Source organism: Theropithecus gelada, chromosome 14 (genome assembly GCF_003255815.1).
Source record: "Theropithecus gelada isolate Dixy chromosome 14, Tgel_1.0, whole genome shotgun sequence".
Classification (NCBI taxonomy): domain Eukaryota; kingdom Metazoa; phylum Chordata; class Mammalia; order Primates; family Cercopithecidae; genus Theropithecus; species Theropithecus gelada.
In genome coordinates, this window is record NC_037682.1 from 87,993,510 (window position 1) to 88,017,269 (window position 23,760).

Below are 23,760 nucleotides of genomic sequence, written 5' to 3' on the forward strand. Positions count from 1 at the left end.
AAGGATTGCTCCTCTCTTCTATGAGAGTGCAGCTGAAAATGCTCATAGTCTCCCCATTTCGAACCTGGAGCCAGGCTGAGGTGGATGCTCCTTCTCTGTGGTTTCCATAGCAAAGTGCTCTGTGCACATCTGGGACTCACATTTCTCTCTTGTCCTGAAATTCTCCGTTTCACTAAATAGATTATATTTCTCATTCCACCACTGTGCCTGGCTCAATCAGTGTACACTGAACAAATCTCGTATTTTTAAAAGAATGTAATATTTTAGAAACCATGGATAGTACACTGTGTTATCATGGATAGTTCAATCATAGATAGTTCAATGTCATATAAGTCAAACAGACTTTGTATAGGCTAGCAGGAGGACTTAATGCACTTTCTTTAAATTGTTCCTACAATTTAGGAAAAACTGTACCAGAAATGCCAAACAACTGAATTGAAAATGAATTTTTGGAACTGAACACTCAAAATCAGAGACTGTTCACAGAGCAGGTATCTACTGCTAATTTCTAACTAAATGAAAGGGCCTCTGCTTCTGAGAGCAATGATACTGGAACAAGAACCAAATGTTGCTAGAGAACAGTGCTAGAAGTGTGTCGACAGAACTGTCTTCTTGTTCTAGTCCATGTAACTTCCCTTGATTAATGACAGCCATGTCTAGGTGAGGAAAATCAGAGGGCTTCAGCTGTGCCAGCATAAATGGAATGCATCAATGGTACTGTTTGCTTGCACATGAGACCTGTCAGTAAATTATTCACTAAAAAGCAATGATTCTACCTTCTTTCATTCATTTTAAATCCTTTCCTAGGTCTCCACTCTTTGTGCTTACTATTCTGCTTTGTTTCCAACAAGGATATCAATTCAGACTTCAAGGTGTGCAGCTTGGAGTAGTCTGCTGGTACAGTAAACAGTCAGAAGTGTGCATCATTCCTTCTATGTAGTTAATTTTCCACCTGTTATTCTGAATGTCTTTTAGGCAGGAGCTAAATGTGATAAATGTCAGCAAATGATCCGGCATAGAAACCAAAATCCACTAGAGAGAAGGGCAAAATCACCAAGATAGTTTCAGTTGTAACCAGATCAGACCCTAATTGCCCAATACCTGATAAATAGGGAAATAAAGACCTGAAATCTCCTTTAGAAATAACTGTTTTAGAATTTCATGGAAAATCTAATAATAAAACTTGATGTACTTGGGACTATGAAAGTAATTTAAGTCTTTAACCAGACTTAAATTATATAGATACACATGTATATTACACACACGTAAAAAGGGAGAAAATTGGCCCAGAAAAATAACAATTACTTGACATTGGATTGAACACATGATTGAGCAAATTCCTTGAGGGCAAGGATTGTGTATTTAAGCTTTTTGGCTGAGAGATGCAGTGTGTGGAGAATGGCTAGAATTAGATAAACATGGATCTGGATTCCAGTTCTGCCACCTGCTAGCTGTTTAACCTTAAGGAAATTACTAAGCCACTCTACTCTCAACCTCTTCATCTGTAAAGAGGAGAAAATTATTTCTATTTCCTAGAAATGTCACGGAGAAAGCACTTGGCATAAAGTAGATGCTCAATAAATGAGGTTTACTTCCTTATCTCTTCTTTGCATACTCTGTGGCACCAAAGACACCTAGGAAGCTTCTAACACTTTCCCCTTCACACACCCTTGGTCAGGAAGTGACTATCAGATGAAATGCAACAAAATGAGAGAGTAAACAAACAAATAGAGTGACAAAAGGGATCCGGAAACAGGGAACCCAATCAAGGAAAGGAGTGAAGAGATTCTAAGTATGGTGGCAGGAAGTCGTAGGATGACAGCTGTATCAGCAGGCGTAGGGAACACCCATTAAGGCTGTGGCTGGGGACAGAGGGCTCCTGTGGAGATGAGAAGTATCAGTGTGGAAAATGTATTGAGAAATGTTTCACAGAGCTGTTAGATGGTATGACAAGACAGCCAGAGATGTAAGGAAACTTCACAAATGAAAGAAAAGTTAGGTACATGACTCCTGGATAAGAATTATAATTACAGTATACTGCTTATCTCAGCAGTAAATACTATTTATCTCTTCATAAATTCTGAAAACACTTATCTAAATTTTTTACCTGACTATATTGTGGCAAAAGGGGAGAGAAAGGAAGGGTTGAAAATAGAACTGAAATCTTCATCTACTATAATAATATGTAATGGATATGGCCTAAAATTAATCAATCAAGAGTATCGGGTATGGATGCATTTAGGTACATAATGGTAGATACCAGGAGAAGCAACTAAAAATGATGAAAGTGGTTTCCTCTTGAGACTGAAAAGAGTGAGGGAAAAGGGGCCAGGGAATAGATTTAACAAGATTTGTCTTTTTAAACTATATTTATGTGTTACTTTGATAAAGGTAAGACTCAAATTTAAACATGAAGACAGTAATTGCATTTTGGAATCATAAATTCAAAAGAATAGAATAAAATTTTAACAAAGGCAGTGAGCAAGGCCTGATGACTCAAGGTAAAATCCTTAGCAGCAAGTTTGGGTCCAGACTTCCTGTGTTACGTCTCTCATTCTCATGCTCTTCCTACCACAGAGCATACCCCAGTTGTTACATTTCTCATAGCAGTTGGCATGGTTTGCCACATATAGGCAGTGATCAAGTATTTGCTGAATGATAAATAACTATACCAGTTGCTGAATTTTTTTTCAGGTGATTTTAAATGAGTTTAGTCTGGGAAGTACAGGCATCATACCTGGAGTTCATTGTTTTGTTCTATCTGCAGGAATAAGATTATCACATATTGAAAGGTTTCAGAAAGCTGTCCCTGAAACCTGAACCTGATTCGGAGGTAGACACTCCTCAGGTCTAATCCATTTTACACAATGCATAGGTTTGCCAAAGACTCATTTGAGAAAACTGATATTTGAGTGAGGCAATATAATGGGCATTTTAATTATACATTCCTATAAAGTCTATATCCCCTATTCATGGGTTAAACTAGAACACTGGTTTGCAAACTGTCCTGAAGGAACTTAAAGTTCTGGGAGTTGCCTTAGGAAAATCCTGAAAAGGCAGGGGATGAGGGAATGGGGAAGAGGATAAGGGATGAAAGAAGTGTTCTTGCTGGAAGAAAGTGTGAAAACTATTGAAATACATCTTCAGAAAACATTATAACTGTAACCACATTATCTCAGCTTCCTGGAGGAAAGCCTTTACTGAATTAAAGTATAATACTGAATTAAAGTGTAATATTCATATAAAATTTTATAATGCAGCTTAAAAAGAGAAACATCAAAGTCAACAGTGTCATGGTGTCTTTCCAAAATTTCCAGTAGAAGATGTCCATCATGTTACCTAATTCCCCTGAGGATAAATGTACCTCTGAATTTATTTCTAGAAAAAAGTTTGCCTTCATTTCATGAATGTGTATGGTTTTCATATATTAAAAAAAAAAAAACAACTTCTGTATTCCCACATACTTCCTTTTGACCTTAGTTGCTAGGAAACTCAGAGTTAAATGAGTGCTCAGAGTTTTGAAAATCACCCATTGAAATTGTCTACTAACATTTAATTTGTATTATTTTATCGGAGGGTACTTATTTGCAAAGAGAAGCAAGCTAACGTTTGTCAATTGCCTTCAAGGCGCAGGCCCTGTGTTTGTTGTATATCTCATGGGTTATTTCATGAACCATGGAAAATTTTCAACAATCCTGAAAAACAGGTATTGTCATTCTCATTTAACAGATGATACAGCTTAGTTTCAGGGAATTTAAATAACTTGGTCAGAGTCACATGGACATGAAGATACTTACAACATTTTTGAAGTAATACATAAATTCTCAATAATGTATATTTTATATTTAAATTCATATAAAATTATTCAAACCCATTTCATTTTCTTTGATTTCAAGATTATACAGCCTATAGTCTACAACATACACACACACCCCCATTGCATAACTTCTTTCCTTTCTTTCCTTTGTCCTGCCTCTTTTTCTTTGCCTGTATATTGACACTTTCTCTCAGGTACTTTGTTTGCCCTTGGTGGTACAAAGATCAATTACGTACAGACATGGTTTCAAGGAGCTTGAAGTCTAGTAGAGGGGTTAAGGTATGGACTTAACTACAATTCAAGGCAGAAAACAATGAATGTAATGAGAAATGCAAAATGCTTTGTGAGTTCAGAGATGGGAAAAAGAAATTTTGTGGTCCCAACCCTCCAGGAGTTCACAGTTCAGTGGACCAAAGACCTAAACAAAATTATAATACAGTATGGTAAGAACTATACTGAAAGGTTTGCACTGTGCTGTGGGTACTAGAGGGAGAAGAAACTAACTTTGTTTCATGAAATGGGGTGATTACAGCAACATGGACACTCAGGGAAGGGGATGGAGAGAGTGAAAGGCTGGGGTTCTAAGATACCAGTAGAACTGCCTAAGAAGGTGGACAGGATGTCACAGCCAGTAGGGATCAGGCAGCGGTAGGGCAAAAGGCATTCATAGGGAGGAGAGCTGATGCTGTGAGGTCTAGCCCCAGGAAATGATTGGATCTGGGGTAAAGCTGCAGTTCCAGGAAGGAGGACTGGCAAAAGCAATAGAGATAACTGGAACCCCAGTTACTGGCCTCATCCCTAAGGAGTATGGAGCAAGGCAGAATTGCTTAGTCACGCTGTCTAACTACCATCTGGAGGGACAAGGTAGCTGGAAAGAAGCAGGTAAAAAGGAGAATTACAGTATCAAAGCACAAAGGCAGCAGCAGTGGAGGCAGAGATGTGGATGGTCATGCAGTGGTGTGGGCAGTAGCACCTAGGAAGGGAGAGAGGAAGTGTCCTAACTGCAAATGTTCTGACCCTGGTTCAAAATGGGGCTCAAAGGGATACAAGAGTGAATGAAACATCATTTTTGGAGAATGCTGGGGTTTGAGCATGTTTGAATATGGAAAGGAGAGATTAAAGATGTAAGATACAAGATTGATGGAATACATCTTCTGGAGCAAGAGCTGAAGTTCAATGTCGGCCTCTGAGAAGTGGCATGTGGGGTGCAAGGGAGACAATGGCACAGAGGATGGGTGAATTCTTGACATTGTGAGGTTGGCAGGAGCTGCCCCCTCCAGTGTGTTCTTTATCCTGCTACTAGAGTGACTTTTCTAAAGAGCAATTTTGATTCACTGACATTCAATGCATTTGAATTAAGCAATTACCTTTTGCCAGGCACAAGTTATATTTCTGCTTAAAAATAACCTATGCAGTTTTTTTCATAACTTTCCATTGCCTTCAGGATGAGAGAAAAAAAGTCACCTGAAGTATCCTCAATGAAACTCTCTTACTTTACTTTTACCCATATGATTCCCCAGCATGTAGGCCAGTCCAGCCCCCACCAAAAGGGCCTCTTCAGAATCTCATCCCATAGATTTGATCCATGGGGCAGCTGGGAGGGCATTCTCTGCCTTCCAGCTCTGACAACTAGAACTGGAAGGACTAGGACTCAGACTAAGACTAGGTCCCTGGGCAAATGGTGTGTAGAGGGCAGAGTTGGTATGGAGGAAGGTGGAAGTGCTAGCTCCTGTTCCTAACTTCTGTTGGGCGAGGGGATGGGCTCTTAAATCCCCAGAACAAAAGAAAGGATGATAAGTCAATGGTATAATTTATTTGTCCACTTGTTCAACAACTATGTTCTGGGTCCCTGCAACATACTAGATGTGTTAGGGGTTGGAATACAGTGCTGAATAAGACAGATGTGACCTCTGTATTCAACTAGCTTGCAGGCTATTTATGGGAGATGCACAAGAACAAAGATATATGAGAGGTAATGCATGCTCAAAGAGAGGAAGCAGAAGGAGCTACCACAGCAAATAGGATGGGAGCTAATCCATATTAGGAGACCAGGGAAACCTTCTAGGGGAAATGATGTCTCAGCTGAGACTGAAGAAAGCTTAGGATTAGGTTAGCCAAGCAGAGTAGAGCAGAAGAGTGTTCCAGGCAGAAGGAACAGCACATTTGAAGACCTAGGGTTGAGAGAAAGCATGACACTTCTCAGGAACTGGAGGACATATTATGAAGGCTGCTAAGTGCAGAGTGTATGTGAGTTTGGGGAAAGGATGAGTGAATGGGTAGGAGTCAAGGGAAGAAAAAGGCTGGGAATGAAAACCAATGACTTTGGAGACCTTGGCAGGATTCAGATCATACGGGGATTTATAAGCTCCATATGGAGTTGGACTTTCTCCTGAGAAAATGAAGCCCATTTAAAGGTTTTATGCAGGTGATGATATGATTAAATTCCTATTTTAGAATGCTCACTCTGGTTCCATGTTGGCAGGACTGGAAGGAGGCAGGTCAGTTAGCAAGCATGAGAAGCAAGCAGGGACAATGGTCAGAAGCTGTTCTGGATATGGTTTGTCCAAGGGCATGTCCATTCAGGACTCATTCATCTGTGCCAGAGACTGGGGGATGTGGAGATGGGCTGGCCAGCTTATTAGCCTCATGCCTCTTCCCAGCATGGATCCTCTCCCCGGAAACGTCCCTTCACCACTGTTGCCAATAATAACTCCAGTGGCTACAAGTCCCCAATCCCTCCCCCTTTCAAGGCCTGCCATGAAACAGTCTGAAAACGGTCAAGGAAAAGAGGCTAGTTCAAAACTGGTCTATAGGGAAAGGGTCAAAGAAGAGAGAGTACAGGCAAGGGGAGAAAGAACTGGACAAAGACTCAGAATCACAGAGCAGAGACGTGAGCCAAAGACCAGAAAGTGGGATACACACACTCCTGTGCTCACACACACAGACCTGTGGACTACCAAGCAGGACCCAGTAAGCTCCCTGTTTATGAAATTCACGTTTCATAAAGGCGGAGCTGAACTTAGGAGCCTGTGAAAAGCAAACTGTGGAAAATGCTAGTGGTTAAGGGTGGAGAGAACTCACAGTAGAATGAAGGGGAAATAGGTCAACCACCCCCGTTCTTTCGTCATCGAGGATCTTGAAAACTTGATTTTGCAGGATGCACAGGGAAGCAGTCATTGGCTTCCCTCTATTATGTTCAACTTAATTTATTGCTTAGAGAATTAGGCACCACTTTATTGTTCAGATTCATTGCATGAAATGCAAACATTGAGCCAGAGTTCTCTAATTAGTATCCAGAGAGCTGCCTAGGCTGTGCGTATGTGTGTGTGTGTTTAAGTTTGGTTTCTCCTGCTTGAGACACAATGTAAAAGAGTTAAGATGATTCACTGACATTACATCTCTCTGATCCTACTAGTCTAAACATTTGTACAGTCTTCTGTTTGAAACCCAGAACTCCTTATAGTAAACACCTTCTGAATCTCAAGCCTTTGAGCCTAACTTTAATTAACCATTAATGTGCAAATTTACTGATTAGTGCACTGGCTAAACGAGTTTTTGCCTCCTTTGGATTTTCACAAAAAGAACCACTACCCGCTTCTACCAAACTGATAACAACTAACATCTGATTAGAAAAGGCACAACTAATTAGAATGAGTGCAAAGGGGATTGTTTGAGTCACCTACATTAATGCACATTACAGTTAAATATCTGTCAGATTTTCCATTAACCCTCTTGCATTTCCATCTCCAGGTTCAAATCTATTTCTTAACCCTACACCCTCTCTTTCCCTAGTCGGAAACTTGGTATTCAACAGGCTAACTTACCCACTAATGCTTTAAATGCACAGCTCTTATTGATGGATGTGACACACAGACAAAGACCTTGGAATGAGAATAATAGAAGCCATTCCCCTAACTGTGGAGTTGAACCGTATGTATTATGATCCCAAGGCTAACATGTTCTTCTTGTTATTGTGTTTATTTCTTTATTGAGGGAAAGAGGAGTTAATTGTTGCTTTACACAAATTCACTCCATTGTGCTCTGAGCTACTACATACTAGGATAACAAAATAAAATAGAAAATAAAGTAGAATATCCAGCAAATAGAGTTCTATTCTGTGAAAGGTTAAAATAACATGTTTAAAATGAAACTTGTTGACTTACGGGAAATGCCCACATGATTTTTGCTCACTTCTTATAGAATGGACTGTTAAGAATTGAGAAAATGTAATGTAATTACCGAATGGGAATTCACAAAGTAATAAGGACAGATACCTCCTTCAGATCAAAAGCTCAGCCAGGGAAGGAACCATGTTTTCCTGATCTTTGAGATTATATGGGTATGAAGGGGGTCATTTAATCTTTTAATCCCCAGTTCCTGGAACATTGTAGGTGCTCTATACATTTTCATCATATGAACGAATGAAGGCAAGAATTACGGTTTCATCCCATTGTGAAACTCTAACAGTGATACTGAAAAGATTCTTAAATTCGAATGGATGATGCTAAAGAGAAAGAGAATGAATGAATTTTCTTTATTATGTAAAATACCTAACAAAACTCCAGAAATGTTTGCTTTAAAAATTAAACTGCATTCTCACTTTCTTGTTTTTTCTCCCATTTTAATCTGGGAACAGAGGTACCAAGAAGCCCATCAGCAAATCAGCCTAGCAACAGAAACAATAATAAGCCTGAGATATGATGAAAATAGCTCAATTTGAAAACAATCTGATTATTTAATTTTTAAAAAACTTTGAAAATTTTATGCTTTCATTACTGCACCACAATTTCTTATTTGATCTCAGGTGTAGCATCAGTAATCCAGAACTGTGCTTGGCAAATAGCAGGCACACAATACATATGTTTTTAAACAAGTGAATAGAAGCTTAGCCAGAGCTAAGAATGGAGCAATATTCAGTAAGTTCATGGCTCCTGGTAGGCAGATCAGGAAACTGAGAGATCTGTGGATTCAGATAAGGCAAGATCAGTGTGAATTTGACTAAAGATCCCTCCCTACATTGGAATTGACTTAAATTTTTCCTGAGGTGATGATTTTGCCTGGGACTGTAGAAAACAGTGAAATTTCAAACATATATCGTAAAGAAGGCCCTGACAACACTACCCAAACCACTTCTACCTATTTCCTTAATTTAAGCAGCATAGTAATTATGAGCCCTGACTATAAAATCAGGTCAATTACTAACTATAACCCTGAGGAAGTGAGTTGATCTTTCTGAGCATCAGTGTCCTCACCTGTGAAAAATGGTTGATTACAGCTACCATTTGAGTTATTTGTATATGGCACAGAGTTAGTGCTAATGTTAAAACCAACCAACTAACCAACCAACCAACCAACAGAATAATGACAAAAGAACAAAAAAGACACCAAGTTCCTCCTGTTAATTTTCCAATTATGATTCTTCAATACTAATTATATCAACATATGTATCTGGAAACTCACTCTGCATTCTGGTCAAGCACTAGTTTCATGGAGTATTAAAAACAAATTTTTCCTTCCTTTGTAAACTTAAAAGACAAATGGTGAAATATCAAAGATAAAATGAAAATGTAAACATAATGCTCCTGGCCTCCCATTGACAACCCACAGCATGTCTGTATCAACCTTGTTCCCTTTTGCCAAGACTCAGCCAAGGTGAGTAAATGGTCGAGAGTCATTTGCAGTGATCACCTTGCATCTCTTGAGTCTCTATTCCATCTTCACTATAGATTTCATGTCATTATATTTACCCTTGACTGCAGGTATGTCACCATCTTTTTGGCCTTCTTCTTGGCTATGAATATACTGACAAATTTTGTTTCTCTGCTTTTGTAGGACTTTGGCTTGGTTTTGCTTTGGCCCTCCATGCTCCTGACTTCCTCTAATCTATTCTAGCCTATGAACCCAAACTCTGGCACCAGCCTAACTGGAGGACCTTCAGCCAACCTCTAGGATCCAGCAAAGGAGTGACTTGGATATCATATTATTGCAAAACACTAAATTCATCTTTATTTTCTCATTGGAAAAGACATTTCCAGCCAATACAAGATATCTGTTTCTTTTCTGGCACTTTCATTGGACAATTATAAGGATGTAGAGGTATTGTCAGCATATGAGAGTTACATTGATTTCTCCACTGCCACCCAGGCCAATTTGGAAACAATTTTCTGTGTGTTCATCCTTAAGATTGGATATTTACAATGCTACCTTAAAGAAGTGGGGCAGAGAACATTAGGAGATGTGCCTGATTTACACCAAGGGTTGATATGGTGTAGTGAAGGATAAGCTTGGCTAGGAAGAGAGAGTAGGGTGAAGTTATTAATATATGATTGAGGAGCTTGGCTTTAAACTAAGGAGGCAATGTACAAATTTATGTTTCAGTCATAACAAACCATCCATTCACTGGCTGCCTTCCCTCCAAGAAGTTTTAAATATGGGAGAAATCTAAACCAAATATAGAATCCACTTGAGTTGCATGGATCCAATGTTAGAAAAAAAATTCACACTTTTAAGTGACTGATTATATAGCTCTGAAAAAGATCACTTTTTGGTTCAAGAGGTAAGCGCTTTTGGCTTAAACCCTCATGAGTCCTGATCAGCCAATAACTCTTTCACAACTTAAATAAGTGTTCACTGACTTGAAGATAAATCAGAAATGCATGCATTGCATCCCCATCTTGCCCTCTCCCATAATCCTCAAATCAGGAAGGGAAGAAAATTATAGCTAAGAGGTATCTCCATGTGCCAAGCTACAAATATTAGCAAGACAAGAGTCTGCTGTAGACATTTTGTAAAACACCAAATAGCATTTGTTCTCCCAGTCTCTGAAGAAGAGATTACTTAAAACCACCCCAAGCATGGAACAATAAGGATTTATTGAATAATTTTACTACACTGCATCCATCTCTCAGGAATCATTTACCTGTAGGAAAATGGAGGTAGGTACACAGTAAAGGGGAAGGGGCATAGGAATTGCCCACATTCAGTCTCTAGCTGCAAATGTGGATCTGTCTGGGTTCAGAGTTCTGACAGGTAAAGGGAAGGTCACCTTTGCACACCTATGAGGTAAACTGCAAGTAACTGATCAACAAATTTAGTTTACCAATTTGTAGCAGAGAACCAAGATTTCCACCAGGCTAAAGAGCTTCAAGTAACAAATCCCATAGTAAATCGTCCTATGTTTGACACAAAGTGAGTATGACAAGCAGGAAAAAAACCCACATGACTGGTTTCCTTTAGGATGTTTTAGTTGATAAATTTAAGAGTTGCTTAATTCCAAATCCCCCACCCTATCCATGACTTTGGTCATCAGTAACAGAGATTTAGCTGTTCTAGAATGAGAATAGACATTTGTACTGTCTATTACAGATGGAAAACTTAAAACTACTCTCTCTGAGTTGAGGACACATGCCAACACACTGGATGAGACAACGAGAATCAGAAGAATCTTAGAAGTATGTATATAAAATAAAAGTTGCTCCTCAAAATTAACATCTTGAGAAGGAGCTCACTTTCTTTAACCGCCTTCAGAGAAAGCTCACACACCACACTTGCAATGCAGCCTTGTCACATCACAGTTATCCCTTGGTTTTGACCCAAAGCAGCATTACCCAGCTTGACTGTTTGCAAAAATTGCCCCGATAGGATGAATGTTACTGTGTTGGTAATAGTCTACCAAATGTGCTATAAGCCCTAGAGACAATCCCCAGAGAAAATTCTATAGCTGTATCGAACTATAGCGTCATTATTAGAATGTGTACACTTCCCTCCTAAATATGAATACTTTCCAAAGAGCAATACTTACTTGACTACACAGCTGTAGTATACTTGCTTAAAACTCAGTCACATGATTTTGGGATGGTGTGTTATAGAATTATTGATCTGGAAGGGACAATGTGGTTCAGTCTATAAAGCTGGGATAAAACTTTAAATGGGTGGCTACCCCCTGTTTAGAAGAGAAGCCCTTAACCTGAAATGCTGCCACATTTCCACCACTTTTTAAGGGTCTTCTGGAAGAGATGAAAATTAACTCTGTATCATATATGTCATATGCCCTAGGAGAATGTAAACAATTATCTGAGGCATTGGAAGATGTTTGTTGATTTGGCCATCAGCACCCATTGGTGGGCTTTGGTCCTAGATACTTGAGTGGGGACTAAGAGGTCAGGAATATGGTTTATAGTTGCTGATATCAGCAATATGTCCGGAAACAGGCCAGAGGATGTTGGACGTGGCAGGGAGGCTCCCAGAAAAGGACTGATGGGGCACCAAAGATATATATTTCCATGCGGTGGCTCACGCCTGTAGTTCCAGCACTTTGGGAGGCTGAGGAAGGCGGATCACTAGCTCAGGAGTTCTAGACCAGCATGGCCAACTTGGTGAAATCCCATCTCTACTAAAAATACAAAAATTAGACAGGTGTGGTGGTGCTTGCCTGTAATCCGAGCTACTCAGGAGGCTGAGGCAGGAGAATCACTTGAACCTGGGAAGTGGAGGTTGCAGTGAGCTGAGATAAAGCCACAGCACTCCAGCCTGGATGACAGAGCGGGACTCCACCTCAAAAAAAAAAAAAAAAAAAAAAAATTCTATCTATCTATCCATCTATCTCCTGTTGTAAATTGTTTATTTTGGTTAACTCCATAATGTTTACCCTCAGGAAGGCTAATAGCACACAGTTGTGTGTGTGTATGTAAAATTTCTTTAGCATCTCTAAAGAATAGACATTTAGAATATGTTTTTATCCCAAAGGACTTAATCTACTATGTAGATTATGTAAGTAGGGCTCAACATTAGAAGAATATTCTTTTTAAGAATTCCACAGTGATCTATAAGGATTCCAGCAAATGCCACCTGTGAGCTGTAGATCCTAGTGGCTGAAAGTATAGGCTTCAGAGTAGATCATCAGAATCCCGCAGCTGCTACTCATTATCTGTGTGAACTTGGGAAAGCTATTGAACCTCTCTGTGCCTCAATTCTCTTACCTGTAACATGGAAATAATGGCATTTCCCTCATACGGATGAAATGAAATGCCACAAGTAAGGGAGGCAGAAGTCATACCGGTTATAAATGCTAACTCACTGCTATCTCATTATTTATAATTTCCATTTTTATGGTCAGAAATCTGGGCCTAAAAAGGGTAAATTGCAATACACTCAAGCTGCTGGATAGTGGAAAAATTAGGGATAATTCTCTTTTATTTCCACAATACTGTTTATGTTAGAATTTGGGATTTACTCCAATGCCTCTCCTATATAATAGCAGTGCTTATTTAAAAATAACATTTTGGTGATTTATTTCCATAATCATAACAGTAATCAACTTATTCTAGACTCTGAACTGAGAATTTCCTCATTTTATTTTCAATACACTCCTAGGAGATTTTCTTTTCACTCCTATTGATAGGTGAGGAACTAGGCTTAGAGAAGTTCAGTGAGTCCCTTGAGGTGACACAGCTAGGACTGTCAGAGTAAGAATTTGAACCCACATTCATCCAAATCAAAGTGCCTACATATAGCATTAGAAAATAGTTCTATGACTTGCTTTTAAATGCCCCCAAAATTGCCTGGGTTAAAAAAGGAATTTTCTTAGAAAAAAAAATGTGTACATGTATGTCTCTACTCCAAGTTCATTCTCCATAATCTATAACTTTTTAAAAACCCACGTCAGTGGAAAAGAGCTGAAAGCTGTCCTTAGTGCATAACTTTTGAATCCTCATTGAGTCTGGTGTTCTCTTGGACAACATCTAGGGCAAAGGTTAGCTTGGACGGAGTTTGTGGTGTTTGTGGCATTCTTTTCTGGGCAGTAGCCACAAAAACTACTCTAGGAATGTTATTGGAATTAGGCTCTGCACCATCACACTGTCCTGAGATGATGTTTTGACATATAATGTGCTATCTTTGTGCTTAGACAGATAATGTAGACCTGTCAAATTACACGTACAAAGCAATATTCAAAGTTCCTTCCTTCCAGGAAGAGTTTTTTCTTTCAAGTTCCCTGGGGATCAGGACTAACTCATCAATATGTGCTCTGGAGGGACAGAGTTATGTCTTCATATTGTTCATATTTGGGGCGGACTCAACCTCTGTTTTATGTTAACTAAAGGACATAAGGTAACCAGATATTTTTTTCTCTGTAGTCATGATGATTTCATCCTTTAACACTTAACTCAGACATTATTTTTCCAGAAGCCTTCCCTGATTTCCCTTTGCCGGGTCAGATACCAAAACTCTGTGCTCTCATATCATTATTCTTTCTACCTAGTATTGAAATGGTAGTTGAAAAATCCTGTCTCCCTTTCCTTACTGTGCTTGCAGACAGAGATCATGTTTTATTTCAGGCTGATATTCAGTCCACATGCATCACAGGGAGTCATCGCAGGATCATTATGATGGGTTGGGCATTTAGATATTCCAGTTGGTTGGTGCAGGTGTAGATCAGTCATTTAATACTCAATCCCACCTCTGGCTTCATTCTGATTCTCAGCATAATTACAACATCTTGCACATGGTAGGTACTCAGCAAGGGCACATTGACTTAATGACTAATTTACTGCTTGGATAAATGACCATCTGATTGACAACTGGATATGTCACTAACAGCGTACATTATAATGCTCTATTCTGAGTAAGCAAGAACCTTTGATCATTACAGATCACAGTGACACTAATGCTCTACAAGGAAGTACTAGCCCTTGCCTCTAGATGCCCCCAACGAACCAGGCTTTATGAGGTCTTCATATGACTCCATCAAGACCACTACTGTCTTTGGTCTTGATCTTGTCCCAATACAAACATAATGGTAACCAAAACATAATGATCAAGCTAAATGATCTCTGGGAACTCTGTATTTGGAGTAGTAGAACCCTTACCTGTCTCTGTTGTTGGGAGACTTGGTATCCCATTCCTGCAATGGGCTGATTCTGCATTTGCTGAAGTAGGAGCTTTTGCTGAAGTGGCAAAGGTGACCTTAGCAAAGGCTGGCTTGGTAGAGATTGGGCGGACTGAGAAGATGGTTGTTGCTGCTGCTGCTGCTGTTGCTGCTGCTGTTGTTGCTGCTGTTGTTGTTGCTGCTGCTGCTGCTGCTGCTGTTGTTGGGCTGAAATTGAGCTCTGCTGCTGTTGCTGTTGTTGAGCTGAAATTGAACTCTGCTGTTGCTGTTGCTGCTGCTGCTGCTGCTGTTGCTGTTGTTGCTGCTGCTGTTGCTGCTGCTGCTGCTGCTGCTGCTGCTGTTGCTGGGTGTAGTGTAGGAGAGAAGGCTTGTTCTGAGAAGGCAAAACAGAAGGCATCTGCTGGTTTGCTTGATCTGAGTTAAAATGAAACAAAGGCTTGGTGTTGCCCTGACGGGGCTCCATGGCTGGGTGCGGGTTGTTAATAAAACTTCGACTGAGATCCTGAGGCTTTTGCTGCATGAGCACATCCAGGTGCCCACCCTGGGCTGAGGGGCCAGCCTTGTACATATAATTAGCCATTACTTTTGACTGGCCGCTGCCGCCAGCTACCCCAGACATGGGGGAGCTCTGTGGGCTGAATGTCTGCTGACCAAAAGAAGGGCTGGGGATTTTCTCCTGCCCAAATGGACCTGGTGATGGTCCAGCAGAAGAGGGCAAGGCTGACCAGTTGGTAGGCTGGTGCTGCTGCTGGTGCTGCTGCATCCGGGCATGCTGCTGACGATTGGCAGCTATCTGTTTGAGCTGCTGGGCATGGGATACTTCCTGCCAGCTTGGCAGGGCCCGACTTGCTCCTGAGCCTGTCTGAGGCTGAGCCTGGCTCTGAGGGACTGAAGGGATTGGAGACGAAGTGGAGAGGGCAGAGTTGGCCATGGAGAATGCGGGGCCAGCTGATGGGGGCCTCAGCTGAGGAGAGCCTGAGGGGCCTTGAGTCAGGCCTGGTGAGTATTCACTTTTGATCACTATTTTCTCCATGGGTAAGGAGGGCCTAGGTGTGCTCCTCTGGCTTTGCTGACCCAAGTCAATGTTAAATGGGTCATCCTGCTTTATGGTGGCATTGATCATGTTCTCCAGTTCAAGGTCACTCATGGGAGGCACAGATATGTTGGTCAGTTCATTGAAGAGTTCCTGCAGCTCAGGATCCATCAGTTGTTCTCCAGGGTCGTCTCCATACCTATTAGGAAAAATATTCTCTTGGGTCATTTGGCCATCCATGTGCTTACTGCAAGACAGAGTCTCTCCTGGCTCCTTCTTTACCTCCTTTAAGCCCATGTTAAACAGGCCATTGCCAGGAGAATGTGTATGGGATGGCAGAGTGTTAGTCTTTCGCAGGGGTGCTTGGCTCATAGGCAAGGTCCCTGACATAATCTGACTTTGTCCATTGTTTATTTGGAGGCCACCTTGTCCTGCAGTGAGATTCTCCCCAACACGAATTCTTTTGATATCAAGAAATGAGTTGTCCACAAAGCCATTGGGTCGCTTGCTGTTGGCAGGAGATAGGTTAACTACCTGTTTTCTTTTCAAGGAACCCTGGAGCTGAAAGACAGAAGGGAACAAAAAGGAAAAATAAGAGAAATTAATCCAATTATGCTTCTAATAAAAAGTGATGTGATATTTAAATGTTTCTTCTATTTATACACAAGATTCAGTTTTTGTTTTGTTTTGTTTTGTTTTTTTAAAGGCACAAAGAAAGCACAAATGAAGCACAGTCTGGAATATAATGAAACTCTCAGTAGCACAAACAAAACAAAATAAAATATTTCTGGAGGAGCAGGTCAATTAGGTTAGAGATCAATGGTTCCCATGAGTGGTTCATAGGTCAATGGATAAAGATTCCTTCAAATATCATAAGAAGTTATTCACAGTACCTAAGATTAAAGCACTGTTATTTTCTGGAGCAGGCCAAAATATTCCACACGCATGCACACACAACCCCTCGCAGCTACAGATGATCAGAGTGTGCACAATTTTAAGCAAGATAGAAAACACTCACAAGTCTAAAGCTGGGACCAAATCTCTAGTTTCTTTTTTTTCACAGACCCAACCCCTTCATCACTATTATCCTCTAAGCAAGTAATTAGAATAGTTCTCAGGTCTAAGGAGATATTCTATTATTGTTCATCTATTTTTCTTCCTATAATTCCACTGCTTTGCATCCAAGCCTATGTAGCAACCTTATGTGGACACACAAAAGCCATGAGATGATCATTTCTCATATGAGATGCTTTAAGCACCGATTTTCCTGGGAATTCATTTCTTCTGTTTCCTATATCTAAATCTGATTACCAAAATGGAAGTGTTAATTGCTTAGGCTCTGGAAGCAGACTAAACTGAGCTCAAGTGCCAATTCTGTCACTGGATGCTACGTGACCTCGGCAACTTACCTGAACCTCAATTTTTTAATCCAGAAAATGGGGATGATAGCACTTAACTCATAGGAAGGGATGAGATAATGCATATAAAAGTTTAGAAAGTGCCTGTTACAGTAACAACTCAATAAACAACAATTTATAGAAAAAGTGTGGCTTACTACATTCTGAAAGGGGAGCATGTCTCTAAATAGCAACATGTTTAAGCTTTTCATGAATGTTAAAGCACTTCATTCACAACCTAGCAATCAGATTATACTTTATGAGCCTTAAAATGTACAGAGAAAGACTTAAGAGCCATATCATCACATTCATAAATTAAAAAGAAACATAAAACATTCATCATTCGTCCTCATATCCTTGCTGATTTGTCTCTGAAGTGAGAGACCATATCTATCAAAGTGTGGCTTTCCCAGTGCTGCAGACCCACTGAAATTATTCAGTGTTTGCTCAGCATAACTGTAAAATACCTGAGGCAAAGAAGACATTTCCTAGATAGAAAATTCGATCACTTCTCCTTTCTTGTCTTCTCACTTATGGCTACTCTCTCACCTGCCTGAAGATTTCTAGGTAGACTAATCAAGAAAAGGAAATTAACATAACTGAGTATGTATTACATACCAAACACTTGAATATGGTTACTTTATTGCCCTTCATCTGCACATCAATGCCATTAGAAAGGTATTATTACCCTTAATTTATAAATAAGGAAACCAATACTCAGACAGGCTAAGTAACTTGCCCAGGGTCACACAGCTAGCAAGTGGGCTTTAACTCAAGGTTTGTGTAGTTCTAAAGCCCATGTCATTTACACTCTACCATGCTCTAATTAACTTGTTTAGGGCTTGGGTCAACCTAGCATGAAGAGGCCAGGGGCAGTAACTACAGAGACATCCTAGATTTCAGGTAAAAGGATGAGGAATATGAGAACGGCCAGGATGCAGTATAGAGCTGGGTGGGGGGAGGCGGGAATCTGCTTTTTGTCATCTGGCTCATCAATACTTGTTTCAGTCATCCCTTATCTGTAGTTTTGCTCACTCACAGATGGTAAATAGTTATGGTGAATGGGTCATGTTGGTACAACAGATTATAACCATAATCATTGATGATTGGTAATCAGAGAAAGGAATCTGACCCAAGGCAGGGAGATTACTCCCTTCCATGGGAATTTTGGATTTGGAGAAAGTGAGACCAGGCTCTCTTTAGGTGGCTGCATCTACAAAACTTGTGAGCTGTTGTTCCATTATGTTAACTAGAGCCATAGAGGAAGCACATCTGTAGAAAGAGAGAAAAACGAAGCAGAGGAGAGACACATGTTTAAATATCATTCAGGAGCTTGTTTCCAATCCCAGGTCAGCTCTGCATCTCTGCTTGTTTTCTCTGATACACTATGGAATCTTTATAATGAATTTCCATGTTGCTTAAGCTAATACAAACTGGGCATCTGTTACTTTCAACGAAAAGTTCTAACCAAGTTCCCTGAGATGTCACATTTAGTGACGAACAATTTGCAGCAAGGGGCTGGGCATGCTTTGTACCTGGGTGTGAAGCTTCCCCTCTCCCCGCATCTCTGCTGTCTCTGCATGATTTGCTGACTCCTAATCTTGTCCACTCGCTGGTGTAGACATCATCACAGAACACGGTCAGCTATCACCACATTCAGCAGAAACTCAAAGTCACCACTGTCTATCCTCATGGGATCAGGAAGAACACAGACCAGAGAGTGTCAGCCATGTTGCTTCTGATTTATTTCAGCATAAATTGCATTTGGAAGGTTCTTTCACAACTAGGAAAGAACAAACAAAGGAGTACATTCTTTTTCCAAATTTGGGTTATCACCTTTGATTTATTTTCCACTGCTTTGAAAAAAACCTGTTCAGCCAGATTCTCTCACTGCTCGGGCCACTCCCTGGGCAGTGCAGTATGCGCTCTGGGAAACAGCAGTCACACTTTCTTTAGGCCATGAGGAGTGTAGAGACAGTAATAGAATTAGTGATAATTGTATAATAATGAGTCATTTATTGAAGGCCTGAGTGTGAGATGTTGTACTAAGCACTTTATGTGAACAATCTTATTTAATTCTCACAACTCTCAGAATCTTCACAACTCTATAAAGTTGATATTATGTCTTCCCCTCCCCCATTTTGCAGATGAGAAAACAGGTTTAGAGATTGAGTATCTTTTCAAAGGACAGACAGAGTAAGCAACAAAGTCAGGAATCAAACCAGGCATTCCCACTGCACAGCCTGTGCTCTGTAGTAAGTGACACCCTAGACCCTGACACAAGTAAATGGTACCCACACCTGTGTTTTCAGGAAGCCAGGGATCTCGTCCTGATTCTTCCATTAACTTGCTTTGTTACTTTAGGGAAAATACTCCACTTTTCTGGGCCATAGTTTTCGTCTCCTTTATAAATGGGATTATCTCTGAGATCATTATCCTGCCCAAAGCCAGAAAATAACAAGCAATAAAGGAGGGAAGTTTGGGATCCAAGCACTATATGTGATGGTGTAAGGTTACCCGCAAGCACAACTGGAGGGATTCCTTAAGATGGGGGACAGAAGAACTCATGTGTGATTCCGTTAGGATAAAAGACACCCATCAGAATTTCACTGGGCATGATACTTTACCAAGAGAATTTTGGGGATAGGCTGTGCCCTACCTTCTAGAAGTTTCTAAACTAGTTATATCACCGAGGCCCACTGAATGCCTACATGCAGTAGGCACCAAGCTACCAGCACCAGCACCATACAGTCTAAATGATTCTCAAGGATCACTTTTTGCTTTGAAATATCTCCTTTGCTGGACTAAAATTCTTCCATTAGATACATGGGTTTGAATTATATTTTAGAGTCTCTCAAGATGCAAATACTCCAGAAGCAACAGAGGAGGAATACAGTCAATAATACCCCAAGGAGAAACAGTTTATGAGAAAATTCAATGCCAACTTATCAGAACAAGAATAAAGTCCTAAGGGAACAAGACCTAATCAGGGGAATGGTGGGGAATAAAGGCAAGGGTTTAAATAGAGAAGGCTGGGGGTAAGACTATGGGAGTTGGGAGCTCCACACTGTGGACCTTTTGGGTGGCTGGGAGAAAAGAGAAGGGGGAAAGGAGAAGTATTAGGGTAGTAATGTCCTGAGGGGCAGCAGGGCCTGAATCTTCCAGAAAACAGTTAATGATACTGGAAAGGTAAAGGGAAGTATCTCCAAAACAAATCCTTCCCCAAGGGCTGACCTACCCATTAGGCATGGGACACACAGTGCCCAGGGCTCACAATAGTTACAGAACAGAAGGAAAAAAATAAGATTTTAGGTTGAAGAACTGTTTCAACATATGTTAATTTAACTGTTTCAATATATGTTAATATATCTCTCTTTATGCCAACACGGTCATAAAATACAATTTTTAATATTTTTTAAGGAATAAGGGGCTTCAAAGGCAAGAGTACCTGTGTTCTATGAAAGCCTCTCACCTCCTAACTATTGTGTACTGAATGCTTATTCTAGACAGGCACTCTGTAGCGTAAGTTCTTGTTTAATCTCATGGCTCTCTGAGGCTTGTGTTCTTATATACCCATTTCATAAGTGAAAAAAATTGAGGTTCCTGACATTAAGATTACACAGTAAAGATATGGAGGCAGGATGCCAGCCCAGACATGTCTGGTTCCAAAGTCCTAATTCTGAACCACTAACCATACTGCTGTCTTCTCTTTCGGCCTCTACCTTGCCAAATGCTGACAGTGTGCTGGACACAGTGAACCCAGATAGCCAAGACAAAAGGCCAATAGAATGAAGATGCATTGTGAGCACAGGGCAGGGGTAAGGGCATTCGGGACACGGGGGGTTGGATGGCAAGGAGAGAATGATGACATCATTGGTGGGAGGTTGATGGTGAGAGTTCAGGCCATCACTCCCGAGGCTCCAATATAGGACAGGAAAGAGACAAAAGGTCATTCGGTCAGTCAAAAAGATTTACTAAGCAGCAGAGAGAGTTCTGAACCATATCCTTTCAAATCATCCCTGGCACGAGGGAAAATATGCAGATGATTAAGCCAGCAGCAGGATGTAAAGGCTTCCAATCAGCACTACATCTCAATCTTTGCACTTTTTCCACTACCTAGGTGGATAAGAAGCATTTTTTATTTTGCATGATAAATCTGTGCCTCACAATTATGTTTAATTCATGAGACTGTGCATTTAATATCACCCTTTCACTGGCCATCCGAGGAAGGGGCTTGTTTTGGGAATGATTTTCAACAAGGCAAGTCCAGTCTGGTTTGCAGATGACACAGAAATCACTGTACTTTCTTTTGCTGAGATTCAACAAACTGTTTCTTTTCACTCCCGTCCTTGTTCTCATTCTTCCATTTGGACACCTAGATGCTATTTGAGGCCTGCGGTCTCTGCTGGGGAAAGGCATAGGCCTGTCCGGGGCAGGGTCCAGACACAGTGGCCCGCCTGCCCCAACAGCTGGGGTTGAAGGTATGAGAACGCCTAGGAACAAGGAAAATCTAGCACAGCAGAACTGGGACTGGGGTCCTCAGTAAACTGCTGCTTTTTAAACAGCTATGCTTCACTTTTCCAAAGGACTTGAAACATAAACTTTCTAGAGGGATTTGAAAATGCCATTATTGCACAATCCTCTGGTTTCTGTTTCTTCCCCTGCCCCCTATCCCTTTCCACAAAATAAATGCATTCTTTGTCTCCGGTGCTGCCCTAGAAACAGGGAATGTGCCACACAAAGGTAACAATTCAGTCCATAGGTCACTTTTTTTTCACCCCAAGTAGACTTCTGTCTTTCTCAACCAGGCATAAACACAAGAACCAAATCTGCCACTGCCTACATACTCAAGGGAATATCTTGGTTCCATCATCTGTAAACTTTCCTCGGGCTATTTTACTCATGGCTGATTAGAGAGAGGCTTGTGGATAGATAACATTAGAAAGAGACCAACTCGAAAGACAATGTATGACTCTTGATTTGATTCTTGAAGTAAAAATGTTTAGGATCCAGGAATAGTCAATTCTAGCTCCTCAAGTATTTGGAGGTGAGAGTAATTCCTCCCTGCCTTTCCAGCCCCAGCACAAAATAGGATTGTCAGGCTTTTACTAAAGACAGAAAGAACCTTCACTTCTTATTTGGCCCTATCAAGTTCTGAGCTTCCCTGTATTACTAGATATTATTTTGTGGCCACACAGTAATCAGGTTTGCCCAACCAGATTTTAAGCTCTTTGAAGGTGGGCATTCATTGCCTTCTACTTCTTCAAGTTTCTTTCAATAACTACCACAATGCTGGGCATACTGCAGGTGTTTTAATAATTATTCGTTGACCTCAGTGCCTCGGAAACGGGATCCTTCTAACTATTGAGCAGGAGCAGTAAAAGAATGCTAAAAAGGGGGTTATGGCTTGTGGGGAACATTTTCATATCCAATTCACAAGCAAATTAATGGTTCCACTAGAATTTTGCTTGAGTGATTATTTTCCTTTTGTTTTTACTTTTTTAAAAACATTTTAATACATTTTTTAGTAGAGATGCAGTATTGCCATGTTGCCCAGGCTGGTCTTGAACTCCTGGGCTCTGGCCATCCTCCTGCTTCGGCCTCCCAAAGGTTATAGAGATTACAGGCGTGAGCCATTAATCTGCCCATTGATTATTTTTCTTTAAACCCTGAAGTCACGAGAATGTGAAGCCCTGAGAACTAGAACTGTGAAAAAAATGTATTGTCATTCATGTGAACCAGAAGTGAAGGGGTGTGTGAAGCTTTGTGATTGACACAAAGTGTTGTTGAGCTTCCTGACAGGACTGCAAAGCTGGGATGAAAGTTGAAGCCCCATCTGGACTCCATGCCCTTCCTGGGTGAAAGCACTGGAGCAGACATGGAGCCAGGACCTGTTTCCTTATGAATTTCAGTAACTCGTACTTTCACTCCTTCAAGAAAACATGCGAGGTTTTTTTGTTTGTTGTTTTATGTTTTAGGGCTTTTGTTGTTGTTTTTCTTTCTTTTTTTTTTTTTTTCCTCGAGATGGAGTCTCACTCTCTCGCCCAGGCTGGAGTGCAGTGGCACGATCTCGGCTCACTGCAACCTCTGCCTCCCAGGTTCATGTGATTCTCCTGCCTCGGCTTCCCAAGTAGCTGTGATTACAGGTGTACACCACTACCTCTGACTAATTTTTGTATTTTTAGTACAAACAGAGTTTCACCATGTTGGTCAGGCTGGTCTTGAACTCCCGACCTCAAGTAATCTGTCCGCCTCGGCCTCCCAAAGTGCTGGGATTACAGGAGTGAGCTACCGCACCTGGACTTTTTGTTGTTGTTTTTAGTGTAAGGGTCAGAGGAGGCATATTAGATCTTTCTAGAAAATTGGTTCCATAACTTTGTTCCATAAGGTTTGTACCCTGAGAAATGCAACTATTTTAGTCAACAAAATAGCTTTTTTTTTTCTTCTTCTTTTTCTTTTCTGAGACAGGATCTGGAACCATCCAGGCTGGAGTGTAGTGGCACAATCTTGGCTCACTGCAGCCTCAACCACCCAGGCTTAAGTGATCCTTTCCCCTCAGCCACTGGAGTAGCTGGGACTACAGGCATGTGCCAACACACTTGGCTAATTTTAAATTTTTTTGTAGAGA

The 23,760-nt window shown here is 40.7% G+C and overlaps 1 protein-coding gene across 1 annotated transcript in view; it reads right to left on the reverse strand.

Moving 5' to 3' along the window:
* Positions 1–23,760, reverse strand: part of MAML2 (mastermind like transcriptional coactivator 2) — a 383,751-nt gene that overhangs the window by 115,954 nt on the left and 244,037 nt on the right. The window contains exon 2 of the mRNA XM_025357169.1: positions 14,683–16,296. Coding sequence (XP_025212954.1) covers positions 14,683–16,296 — 1,614 coding nt within the window. The remainder of the gene's footprint in view (positions 1–14,682; positions 16,297–23,760) is intronic.